The 13,319-nt window shown below is 51.8% G+C and overlaps 1 protein-coding gene across 9 annotated transcripts in view; it reads left to right on the top strand.

The window, feature by feature from the left end:
- The window catches only part of KSR1 (kinase suppressor of ras 1), a 148,301-nt gene that overhangs the window by 71,827 nt on the left and 63,155 nt on the right, over nt 1–13,319 (top strand). For all 9 annotated transcript variants that reach the window (XR_004280776.1, XM_032322286.1, XM_032322289.1 and 6 more), the window contains exon 2: nt 7,240–7,380. Coding sequence is in view for 8 of the 9 variants with exons in the window: in XM_032322286.1 (XP_032178177.1) it covers nt 7,240–7,380 (141 nt within the window). In the remaining variant the exon portion in view is untranslated. The remainder of the gene's footprint in view (nt 1–7,239; nt 7,381–13,319) is intronic.

Genomic DNA, 13,319 nt, shown 5'->3' with positions numbered 1-13,319 from the left:
TAGTCATGGCCACCCCACTGGTGAGTGAGAATACCACGGCTGGACCTTCCATCTGCCTGGCTGCTCAGTCTGTGCCTCCCTCTCCAGGTGATGGAACCGTTAACAACAGGAGGCATGGCCCTCAATTGGCTGGAGCAGGTGCCGGTGGTACACAGGGGGCATGGGCGTCTGTGTGAACCTGGGTAGGGTGTCTGCCCGGACATGACCACCGCACCCAGCCAGTCAGACCCAATGGCCGGCCCTCATCCCACTGCCCGGTGGGAACCTGCAAGAGTTTTCTGCTGGGATGCCCATTTCACCAGTGGTGAAGGCGCTAGTAGCCCACCCCGCTGTGGCTGCTTCCAAAGGATGTCAGGACTCTGGCTGTAGCAGAGTGCATGTCTCAGGGCTGCCTGCGACAGCCGGGATGCTCTCTCTGGAGGGTGGATTTGGGAGCTGTGGATGCCTACACAGAGGCACGTTGGACGAACTTTGAGCAGAGCCCACATGGAAGGCGTCTCAGATTCCCCTTGAGTTCTGGGAGCGGCTTCCTGTTCTGTGGAAGTTTCTCTCTCCTGTGCTTTGGGAGCTCTGACAGGTGTCTGCTCTCCGGGGATATCTGACAGCCTCCCCCCTCCCCAACCCCACCGAGAAGCCATGCTTATGGCAACCTCCGTTTGGGAGATCTCTGTGAGAGTCACGCTAGAGCAGCTACAGGGGGCAGATTCTGTTATATTTGCCTTTGATCGGTATGCCAGGTGAGGCAAGGGGCCCCCGAGTTGATGCCGCTGCACTCCAGCCATGCTCTCTGGTGCTGTCATGTGAACCTGTGAGCCCTCCGAGGAGAGGCAGGGCGCGTGTGAGCTGGAGTCAACATGGGAGCCAGGTCCTGGCCCTCATGCCTTTAAATGAATGTGCCCAATCTCTGGGTTCCACCAGCATTGTCCTGAGGACCAGTGCCAGCCATCAGGGTCTTCTTTAACCCCCCAGTCTCTGAAATGGGTACAGTCCCACCCACACTGCCCTGTTGCCCAGAGAGGTTTTAGGAGAACCAGAAGGCGTGGCTTGGTGAGGGCGTCCCACTGAGTGCAGGATCTCCTTCTTCTAGGCGCTTTGCTGAACATTTACCTCCCTGTTTTCTCCTATAAATCTCCACAATAGCCTCTTGAGGTAGATCAGTCCCATTTTACAGGTGGTGAAATGAAGACCGACTGGCTAGATTTGTGTCCACCCGCAGAGGGAGTGTGGTGACAAGGGGCTGAGAGGCCAGGACCGTCTGTCCTGAGGCGGAGTGCCGTTCTTAGATATGGTTGGAGTAACCAATGGTGATGTTGTAGGACCTGTCTTTTTTTTTTTTTCTTATTCCAAGTAGTATTATATATGGTGACTCTCTTGGCCCCCATTTGTATGAAATGATACCCTTTTCATAGGTGGTGAAGTTGAAGCTGAACGAAGGGGGATTTCCCAAGGTCTTTGATCGGGGTCAGGGGGACACTTAGTGAGCACCTCCTGTGTACCCTTGCGGCTGGTACTACCTACCAGCTGCGAAGCCAGGCTGAATGTCGGGATAGGAGTGGGACACACATTCAGTGTAGCAAAAACATATTGGGGGCAGGGTGTGAGACGTGACCTCCAGCCCACTGTCCTCCGTGGTGGCCAGAGAGCCAATGACTCTTTCCTCTTGCTGCTGGTCCCTTTGCTGAAACCCCAGGTGCTTTTCTATTCTGGAAAGTTTATATCTTGTGGTTTCATGGTTAAGAAAAAAATGACACTATCCCTGAACAGTCCCCTTGTTGGCCCCTGGGCTGACAGGCCCCCCACTGTGGTTTGTCTGGCAAAGAAGCCCCTGGGGACTCTGACCAGCTTTCCAAAAAAGTGAGGCAGGCTTGTCTCGCGCAGCTGGAAGCTGCTGCACCTGGGGTGAATCCTTTGTGAATGAGAATAGCTTGGCGACTTTGCAGAAACCAAACGTGTAGGTGTGGTTTTCTTTACGAGCTCCGGGGGAGGGGGGGCGGGGGACCAGCTGCCGGGACATCAGACCTGCTGGCAAGTGGGTCACCATGCGTCCCTGGGTGTCTTCTTGCCTTGTGTCAGCATGGCCAGGCGAATGGATGGCTAACTGGGTGTAGGAAGGAGTCCCTTCAAGTTCAGCATCATCCTTCCTGGGGGGCTGCTGTGTGCTATCTGGCGGGGATCTCTAGCAGCCTTCAAGAAAAGAAGCCACTCGTCCCTCTTCTGGGGAACTTGCCTTACTTTTTGAGACTCTCAGACTCCTGAGTGGCTGTTTGTGCTGTTGGCCTTGGTTTCTGCGATCGTTCTGGTCGATTTGCGTGCCCATCAGATCTGCGAGATGTATCCATTGTGTTCGTGTGTCCGTTCATCCAGCGAGAGGTTTTACGGGGCAAACCTTGTGCCCCAGGAGCTCTGCTGGTTTCTAGTGGGGCCCAGAACACAGATCAGGCACCTGATCTCGTGGAGAGGGCAGTCTAAGGAGGGAAACAGACAAATTATTATTATTATTATTATTTTTTAAGATTTAATTTATTTATTTATTTATTTGAGAGAGAGACAGGGAGAGAGAGCATGAGTGAGGAGAAGGGCAGAGAGAGAAGCAGACTCCCCGTGGAGCTGGGAGCCCGATGCGGGACTCGATCCCGGGACTCCGAGATCATGACCCGAGCCGAAGGCAGTCGTCCAACCAACTGAGCCACCCAGGTGTCCCTGAAACAGACAAATTAAATATTAGAACTTGGACGGACGAGTGCTCTAGTGGGGGAGGAGGGGGGTTGCTGAGGAGCAGGGCTCCCTGCAGGAGTGGAGTTCTAAATTGAGCTTAAGAGGTCTTGGGGAAGAGCCTTCTGGGCAGAGGGCTTTGAAGACAAAAGGGGTCGGATGTGTGGGAGGGGACTGAATTCAAGAAAGCCCAACCCTGGCTCATTGCTGAGGCTGGGCTGGCCAGTCTTTTTTTTTTTTTTTAAAATATTTATTTATTTATTTATTTGACAGGCAGAGATCACAAGTAGGTGGAGAGGCAGGCAGATAGAGAGGGGGAAGCAGGCTCCCTGCCGAGCAGAGAGCCCGATGCGGGGCTTGATCCCAGGACCCTGAGATCATGATCTGAGCCACCCAGGCGCCCCCGGGCTGGCCAGTCTTGATGTTGACCTGTGACAGTCAAAGTCATCTATAGAGTGGATGCGTTCTTAATTGGCTCCTGGGGGTCTGGTCCTCCGTTCTCACGCCAGTGGTGGGCAGCCTTCCCTGCCCCTGCCTGCATCCTGACCTCTATGACTCCATCCGGTTATTTGATGCTTGGCCCTGTCTCTTTGAAGCTGAGGTTGGAGAGGGAAAGATCAGGCTATGAGAAGCTCTTCAACTCAGCTGTGTCCTTGCCTCCTTCCTTCCTCAGGCTGTTGTGAGCACGTGTTGTGTGCCGTAATAGGCATGTGGGGACAGTCCTGAATGAGGTGGACACAGTCCCTGCCCCGATGGGTACTCATCTGGCGACTTAATGTAGCTATGGGGTTTTCTGTACCATAGTTCAATCCCCCCAACAGACCACGGGCTCCATGTCACCACACCTGTTGGACAGAGGAGAGAACCTCGACTCAGAAAAATGAGCCGACTTCCCCGAGGTCACATAACTGTTAAGTGGCAGAACCTACACTTGAACCCCAGTGTGGTTCAACTCCGAAGCCTGGTACTATGTCTGCTGCCCTGGGAACTTGAATCTGTCGGGGGTGACTGGGTCAGAAGAGTGAATAATGAGGCCACTGTGGTACGGGCTGTTGGCATGGTGTAGACCCCGCGTATGCAATGGGAGGCAGGGGTTGTGAGTAGGTCTGGGGCTGGGGGTCTTGCCAGAGACCTGGTCTGTGGCCAGAGGAGGAGGGGACTCGAAGCTACTGCAGGCAGTTGGAGCAGAGGCTCCGGGGGTAGGAAGGTACTAGAAGTCTTTGAGAAGTCACTTGCAGGTGAGTGTACACCTCCAGGGCACGGTGGGTCAGGGGTAGAGTGGAGTGGTAAAGAGCCTGGGAAGGAAGGTTGGGGCCATTGATTTTGGAACTGGCCTGTGGTCACCCTGGGAGGGATGGATCATTGGATGGGGGAGTCTGGACAAGGGACACAAGTGCCTTTGCTTTATCCTAGAGCATAAACGCGGCACTCACATCTTGTTTTTTCACCTGCGCTCTAAAGATGTTCCTGGGGACTTAGTTCCACGATGGCACAGCGGATGCCCTTCTGTGGCAACCCAGGGTTGCCAGCCTCTGCCAAGACTGTTCCATTAGCAGCGACACTGAGAGGTGCAAAGAATGTTTGATTAGCAATGTCATCTTGGGGTATCTGCGAGGCATGTGGTCCAAGAAGGCTGGGCTTTGCCTCCGTGGAAGTTTCTCTAATTATCAAAACTGGGAATTGGGTGGAATTATCTTTGTTCTGACTCGGTGTTCCCTCTCTGGAAAATTGTGCCTGCTTTCCACTGAGCCCTTAGAAGGTGGCAGGATTTAACGGGGCTCAGGACCACACGAGGGCCTGGCGCCCTTCAGGCTATCAGCCTGTGAGCCCAGGACCAAAGTTTCTAGGGAAATTTCAGAAAGGCTGGTGGAGAAGCAATGGTTTTGTTGTCATTGTGGGTCTCTTTTCACTCCTCACAAGGATTTTTTTTTTTTTAGATTTTATTTATTTAAGAGAAAGAGCAGAGGGAAAAGCAGATTCCCAGATAACAAGGGAGGCCCACATGGGCCTGGGTTCCAGGACCCTAGGATCATGACCTGAGCCAAAGGCAGACACTTAACTGACTGAGCCATCCAGGCGCCCCACAGGGATTCTTTGCCTGGGGTCTATGGATGGAAATCAGGTGGTCCATGAATTTGGAGTGGAACAAAAGGAATCTTTAATGTCACTTGCCTTAACTGGAATTTAATGTTACTCAGTTTGGATGTAGGCCACAAGGACATATGTGTCACTTGGTCTCCAGCAAAAAGCACAGCTGTTTGCATATTACCTTACAGTTGTGATGATATCTAAAAAAGTAGTTTGCGCTTGTCACAGCTTCAAAGCTGTCAGTTATGAAACCCATGGTCAGCTGTTGTTTTATGGGGTAATAAAGAAGGGCTTCGAGGGGCCCCTGGGTGGCTCAGTTGGTTAGGCATCCAGCTCTTGATTTTGGTTCAGGTCGTGATCTCAGGGTCCTGGGTTCAAGCCCCACATCAGGCTCTGCGCTCAGTGAGGAGTTTACCCGGGACCCTCTCCCTTTGCCCCTCCCCCACTGGTGCATGCACACGTGTGGCGTGCTCTCTCTTTCTCTCCCTCCCTCAAGTAAATAAGTAAATCTTCAAAGCAAGAAATAAAGATGGGCTCTTAGTACTCTGTCACCATTCTAAATATTATTTTGAGAACTGTATTTAAATAAAATTGATTTCCTTTGTAATGCTAAGTGTTTCATTTGAAGCATTATTCTTAGAAAGGGACTAAGGACCTCTCTGGACTGCTGGAGGGGTCTGTGGTCCCCACATGGTCAAGTGCTCCTGCTAGGAATTTGGGAGCCTTTCTAGATATTTGAAATATTATATCCCTAATTATTACTACTTTTTAGTATTGTGAGGAACAAAAAGAATCCTCTAGAGAAATATACTGAGATATTTGCAGATGAGGAAGAAAGGAATGCATTAAAAATGAAAACCCTTTAGGAGACTGGGAAGTGGCTCCTCTCGGCAGGGTCCAACAGGACTTTGGAAGGTTGTACACACCTTCAGGGAAGCTTTAAAGTCACCAGGAAGAGGTCACTAGAGTCTTGTCAGTGTGACAAGAGCCCTCATGGGGTCCCTGGGTCCCTGGTCTCAGCCGAGCCTGGCAGCTCCCTGGTTCTCCTCTTGGGGCTGTGAGTTCATTGCTGTCTGTTCTGCTCATCCTCCTTTTAATCAGTCCTGGGCCATGACCGAGGTTGGAGAGGGGCTCCCCAACACATCCCACCCACTTCTGCATTCATCAGTATTGTGCATGGGCACCTGGTTGGAGCCCAGGGTTTGTCAGAGAGAGCACCAGGCTGACCAAAACCAGGCTGTCCTTACTTAAACTTAACCTCTTGGGACACCTGGGTGGCTCAGTTGGTTAAGTGTCTGCCTTGGGCTCAGGTCATGATCCCAGGGTCCTGGGAGTCCCTGCTCAGCGGGGAGCCTGCTTCTCCCTCTCCCTCTGCCTGCTGCTCCCTCTGCTTTTGCTCTCTCTGTCAAATGAATAAAATCTTTAAAAAAAAAAAAACTTACCTTCTTGAGGTTTTAGCCTTTTGAGAGGCTTTTGAAAACTGTGGACCCTTTTCCCTTGGAAAATGCATAGACTCATACATCTGAAATTTGCATACATATCAGGGTGTGCTTCCTCAGAGCCTACTGGTGAGCCCAAGTGGAGGACTGCGGCCAGTCATGCCGCATGCCAGCAGGTGCTGGCGTGTGCTCCGAGTGCTTCATTTCCCATTTTCTGTTGTTATCCCATTTTCTGGACGAGGAAACTGAGGCTTTTCTGGGCATGGGGGTTTAGTAACTCGCCCAGGGTCATAGGGCTAGGGGGTGCCTGAGCCCCCAGATCCCAGCCCAGGCAGCCTGATTCTAGCTGGAAGGCTTCTAAGTGGGAGGTGACTCATTCTCCCCAAACCCCCACATCTTCCATAGCCTCACATTCTTACCCATCCTCCAACCCTCCCAGGGCAGGAAGCCCTTCTTTTTTTCAGTAGAGATTTATCAGACCGAGAGAGAGAGATAGCGAGAGAGAGAGAGAGAGAGAGAGAGAGAGTGTAAGCAGGGGAGCATCAGGCAGAAGGAGAAGGAGAGAGAGAAGCTTAGTGCTCTCCATTGAGCAGGAAGCTTGATGTGGGGCTTGATCCCAGGACCCTGGGATCATGACCTGAGTTGAAGGCAGACACTTAATCTACTGAGCCACCCAGGCGCCCTCAGGAAGCCCTTCTTTGGTCTCTACCCCATTCTCTCTCCTGACCAGTGTTGGCCATTGTCCTTAAGGATCATGGTCCTGGGCGTGAGGCTGTGTCAGCCAGCTCTGGGGTGAGGAGAGGGTCTTGGGGGGCTCTCCAGGTCTTCTGCTGGCTTTCTTGGATCCTTCTTCTCTCCTCCTTCCTCCATTTCCTACTTCACTGGTGTTTGAATGATGGTGGTGGGGGGCACCCTGCAGGCTCTTTTGCATAATGCTTGGGGTATAGAGTGCATGTATGAACCCCATACAAAATGGCCTCCTCTTTCCTGGGCTCCACAGGCGAAGCTGGTCCGCTACATTTGCAAGCAGCAGCAGTGTAAGCTCAGCGTGGCTCCCAGTGAGAGGACCTCGGAGCTCAACAGCTACCCTCGGTTCAGTGACTGGCTGTGCACCTTCAATGTGAGGCCAGAGGTAGTACAGGTAAGCGGGTTGTGGAGCTGGGGTCTGGAGAAGGGGAATGGTTGGGTGGGGGGTTGTCGGGCATGGGGGACCACACACAAATCCACGGACTGGCTCCTGTGGGAGTGTGACTGGGAGGACAGCGGCCGGGGGAGGGACCCAAGGCAAGTGTGGCTCTTAGCCTGTGTCCCAGGGCCACTGCCGAACGAGCTGGACAGCCTGACCACACTGATGGTTCATTGATTTCCCCCTAAGAACACCCCGTGGAAACGTTGGCTGTGTGACAGGCACCGTGCTATCAACACTTTGTCTAGATAATCTCACTTAATTCTCACAAAACCCCTGAAAGAATTACTCTCTTGTTGCTGCTTTATACTTGAGGAAATTAAAGCACAGAATGGGTACGTGACTTGTTTGAAGTCATGCAGATAGCAAGTGAGCCACTTTGGGATTTGGAAACAAGAGCCCGAGTTTAGTTTTCTCTTGTATCTGCTAATGTACTATTTTCACCACTCAGTTCCCTCTTCCCATCCAGCCGGCCTACCCACCCCTCCCCACCTCAGCCAAGTAACTGATCAGCCAGTGAGCCTGGAGAGCATATCCTATGCCAAGTGTCAGGGGCACAGGGCCCTCACCCCCCACCCCCACCCCCCATGAGGCATCAGTAGATTAGTGCCTAGCAGGTGCAGTTCACCCAGCCAGATCTTTCAAACGCCTTTGATTATAAAATTAAAAAGTTGCTGGCTCTTGCTATTATTTTAAAAGCAATAGGGATTTATTATTTAGACACACCTTGGAAAACGGAGGAGGAAAAAAAAGTCACACATATATTTCCACGACTCAGCAAAAGTCCACAATCATTAAGATTTCGGTATTTCCTTCTGGTTTTCTTCCCCCCAGCTAATAGTTAAGTCTTCTAAAAATTTCTAATGGGTCAGACCCGTGCTGTAAGGTAGTTACGAGCCAATGTGGCTAACTCTGTCCTTGGAACGTGGCAAATCCACGTTGAGATGTGCCGTCATTTCAAGGCTAGGAGTCCAAAGAAGACTTCATATAAAAAAAAAATTAACACGAATAACTTTTCATGTTTTGTATACATTGAATAAATATAATTGGGGTCTATTAAGCTAAATAAAATGTTAAAATTAATTTCGTGAAATACACTCACTTTTTAAAGTGTGGCGACTCAAAAATGGAAGTGTGTGGCTTGCATTGTATTTCTCTTGGGCAACACTGGTTCAGACGATCCTGAATAAACAGTTTTGTTTTGCTCTTATCATACGCTATTGCTAGCCAGCATGTTTTCTTTGTAGCTTCACACTTAATAACGCCCCCCCTTTTGATGCGTAATGTTTGATTGCATGTAGGGGGTGTGGTGTGTCAGACGGGGAGGTTCATCCCATCCTTGGCTATTATCTCTAACACAGGGTTAATATGATTTCTGCCGTTCTTTGTATATTTAGGAATTTTCCCTGGGAGAGATTTCCTGGACAGGAAGTGGCGTGATTGTGAAAGGTCCTGTCATGGGGAGGAGGGGTGGGAGTGCATGGGGGTGAATGAGGGGACCCAGGAGGGCTCTTAACATGTCACACGTGTCTGACCTGACCTGGTGCACGCCCACAGTTACAAAACTGGCAGGAAGGGGCTGGGTGGCTCAGGGGTTACTGCTTTGAGCTTAGGTCAAGATCCCAGGGTCCTTTAAAAAAAAAAAAAGATCCCAGGGTCCTGGGATCGGGCCCTGTGTCGGGTTCCCTGCTCAGTGGGAGGCCTGCTTCTCCCTCTCCCACTACCCCTGCTTGTGTTCCCTCTTTCTCTCTCTGTCAAATAAATAAAATGTTTAAACAAAAAACAAAAAACCCCAAAGTTGGCAGGAAGGAGCTGGTTTTTGTGAAGGCTTAGGGCAGCTCCTCTGTGACATGGAGTGTCCTAGGACTTTTTTTTAACATTCAAACGCACACATTGAGGCCCTCCGGTCTTACAGCTTCCTGCTGCCCAGGAAGGAAATCTCAACAACATGGAATGGTTGTCTGTGGTGACGTGTTGAAAGTTATGGACTTGGGAGCTGGAGAGCGTTGAATGGTCGCCCCTGCCCCCCAGCCAAGCCCAGCCTTGACCCCTCCCCGCCCCCAGTCACAGAGATGGGAAGCAACTTCTCCTCACACCGCATCTATAACACCGTGGAGGGTGCCAGGGCTCCGCAGAGGTAGTGACTTGCCTGGCATCTCACTAGCGTCGTCCCTAACTTGACAGGCAGAGACCGCAGGTTTGGAGAAGCTGAAAGGCTCTGGGATGGTCCGGAGCTGGTAACAGGGATACTCTCGAGGTTCAGACAGGGGACTGGTGGACTCCACACTGCATTCTCACTTCCTTTCTAGAGCCCGAGCCACCTCTGGCAGATGGCTTAGCTGCTCATGCTATTTTTCTTGGGTCTGCCTAGATCTGGAGTGTGCCAGACACCCCGTTGCAGCCACGTCCTTCTGTGAGAGAGGAGCCAGGTGTGCCCAATGCAGAGGCTGATCCCAGGGAAGCTGGCTGCAGGGGCGTTTTAGCCTTTGGAGATCCCTGTGGGGGGCAGCTGGCACAGGGGTCTTCCAGGCAGGCCTAGAGGCATAGCAGACACTGAGTGAGATGGTGTTTGAGTCATGAGGTCATGAGTGCGTCAGAGCTGGCACTGAATGAGGGGCAGGCTTGTCTGTAGGGAGGCGTCAGGCAGGCGGGAGAGCCCAGGTGCCTCATGTGGTTTGGGAACCAGGCTGCTACCCAGCCTCGGGGACTGGGGTAGTGTCTGAGCAGACAGTTCAGTGGGACTTCTGCAGTTGTCCCAACTGCAGACTTCTTCAGTTGCAGGCACTTCTCTTGCCTGGACTCCTGCAGCAGCCTCTTAACTGTCTCCCTACTTTCATTCACTCCGTTCCACTTCCACACAGCTGCCAGAGAAACATAATAAGAAACATAATATAGTTTGAAACATAATATAACTAAGAAACATAATATAGATCATGTCATTTTCCAGTGCTTCCCATATCTTTCTGAATAAATGCCAGATTCCTCACCCACTTGGGCCTCTGCTGGCCTCTCTGACCTTATCTTTCTCATCCTCCTCTTTGATCCCTTTGGTCTGATCTTTGCACTCCCTCTTCCTCTCCTTGGAGTGCTTTCTCCTTGGCAGGTCCATTGTCCCCTCCTCCGAGCAGTCTTCCCTGATAACCTGATCTAAAGGTCACTCCTACCCTTTGTTTTCTACCAGTGCATCTTGGCTGATTTTTCTCAATGACACCAGCCATTGGAGTATATCTGACTTATTTGTTGTTTGTGGTCTGTCTCCTGTCTCCCACTGGAATACAAGCTCTGTAACAACCTAGCGAGTGTTGGGCTCAATGTGACCGTCAAGAGGCAGAAAGGGTGAATCTCACGGTTACAAGGTGGGTATCCCAGGAGTTGAGGGTTTGGTCCTGAGTGGGTGGTGACACAGGTTACTCCTAGGTGTGGCTTTTCATACCCTGCAAGAGAAGCCACTCTAGAATCATAGCCCCAAAGACCCACCTTCCCAGCTCTGCCCGGCTACCCACAACTCAGCCTCCGGGAAGAACCCTGGGGAAGTTGGTGCCCTTGGGAATCCTTGGGTCTCTTTGGCACTCCTCTTCTGACCATATCCACATGCTTCACTCATTAAGGGGTTGTGGTTCTGGGAGCCCAACTGGCCTCCCTCTGTGAGGCCTCTTTAGTCTGGTTACAGGCTGCACCGGGACCTACATGCCTCTTGCACTCTGAAGGGCTTGTGGGGTCAAGTGCTTAGAGGCACAGTGGTGTTCAGCGGGTTGGAGGAGAGAAAATTCTGGCACTTCCCTCACCTTTCATCCTCAGCTGCTGTTAATTCCTGAGTGAGAGTCAGCCCCACAGAGGATGCTGGAGGCTTGTGCACGGGTAGCTCGAGACAGCCATCGGGGGAGCGAAAAGCAGGGGGCAGTCAAGGAAGGCGGGGAGAGCAGGGGCTGGCTGGAGGCGGTGTTCTGAGTCAGGAGGCGGCGGGAGTCCGTTCAAGGCCTAAGAAGGGCAGGAGGAGGACAAATGCTGGGCCCCGGTCTGCCTCCCGCGCCCTTGCCGGCTCCAGAGCTCACTCATGGGCATCCTTACCCAGAGATTGGAGGAACTGAGGCCAAGGGGGTGGGAGCAGGAAGAGAGTGGGCCAGGCTGCCTGAGAGTAGTAGGGCATGGGCCAGTAGCTTTCTTCTTGGGTTTTAAGAATCACAAGGAACCATTGGCCAGGTATCTGTATATCTTCCCTAAGCCCTCCAGACTCCTTTTCTCTATCTCATTGTATTTCTTCCCCTCAGATCTCAGGTTGGTTCTTAGGCCCAGGCCAGAGTATGCTGAAGGTTGGGAAGGAAGGCTGTTCTCATTAGTAATCCTAGCCTCTGCTCACTGGGGCAGGGGCTGCCTCGCCTTGGCTCTGCTGCTGGAGTCTCTCCTTGTACCTGTGGGGGGTAGGTGGTGCACAGCGATGGGGGCCCGGAGTTAGAGCAGCATCCCGGCACAGGCCTCATATATGGCCTTCACCCAGATTCCCGCCATCATTATCATTATACGTTCCTGCAGCGCGTATTTGTCAAAACTAAGAACACAGTGTTGGTACATCACCGTTGACTAAATTCCAGACTCTCTTTGGATTTCACCAGTTTTTCCGTTAGAAGCTTCCTTCAGTTCTAGGAGCCAATCCAGGATAGCACATTGTTCTTATTTACATACAAATTTGTTTCCTTTTTATTTTTGATAGTTGCTAAAATGGGCTCATACAGTATTTTCTCAGTCTGAATCTCATCTCTGCGTGAGTCATACAAATCCATCTCATTCCTCTTTGATAGTAGAATCATTAAGAGGGAAGATTTCCTCGAGCCAGCCTAGCAGTGACTGGGTAAGAGGTGCCCATGGGCGCATGTAGACGCGCACGCAGAAAGCTTCAGCCTGCGTCCACAAGCGTCTATCTCCAGCTGGAGATGGAGACGGGGACTTTAAAACAGCGTCCTGTTATGTGGCCTTTCCTTTCTTTTTTTTTTTTGGTTGGTTGGTTGGTTGGATTTTAGAAGAAGAGTCCGAATCATGAAGTCTGGCAGTTTCCTTTGCTGAGCCATCCATGCTAAAGGGCCCCTAATGGTGGGAGCTGTCCCTTCAGTCTCTGTGTTCTCTGCGTGTCTTGCCCTCCCCCTGGAAAACAGTGCCTTTCTGCTGCATGAAGAGGGGGCTGGATGCAGATGTGGCCCCAAGCTGGTAGTGGCCCTTCCCTAGTTTCTGGTGTGGAGGCAGGGCCTCTCCTCCCCTCCTTTCCTTTCTGAGTTAGATCTCAGCCCCCTGCTGCTCCAGAGCCCATAGTGGGTGCTTCTGACATATGTGATCTTTGATTCTAACTCCTTTGGCGACCAGAAGCTCAGGAGACACCTTCCTACGTGGACCCCATGTACACTAGATCTTCCTCTAGAGCGACACTGTCCAGTAGAACTTTTGAGACAGTAGCAGGATTCTTTACTGCCCTACCCAATGTGGTAGCCACCAACCGCGTGTGACCACGGAGAACTTGAATATGATGAGTGCAACGGGGAAGCCAAAATTTAGATTTTGTTTTATTGTAATGAATTTTCACTTAAAGAGACATATGACCCTCGCTGTGTCGGACAGCGCTGATCTGGAGCCTGCCCTGGAGGGACCCCATGCTCACAGCCAAGGTGCTAGAGACACTCCCCCCACCGCAGGAGCTCACAGGCTACCGTGAGACTTGCCGAGAGCTGATATCAAGCGCCATGATGGAAGGCAGTCTGGGGTCCGGGAGAGGAGGCTGGCAAACCCACTCTGGGAGGCTGGAGAAGGACCAACACCAGGGGAGGGTTCCCCTCAGAGCTGGGAACTAGGCTGAACTAGGAAGGGCAAGAGGGCAGGAACTGTAGCAGCAGAGCCCCTGAGGACTGAGA

This window comes from Mustela erminea, chromosome 18 (assembly GCF_009829155.1).
Source record: "Mustela erminea isolate mMusErm1 chromosome 18, mMusErm1.Pri, whole genome shotgun sequence".
Taxonomy (NCBI): domain Eukaryota; kingdom Metazoa; phylum Chordata; class Mammalia; order Carnivora; family Mustelidae; genus Mustela; species Mustela erminea.
Note: the sequence above shows the minus strand (reverse complement) of the source record. Positions and strands in the feature narration are given on the sequence as shown.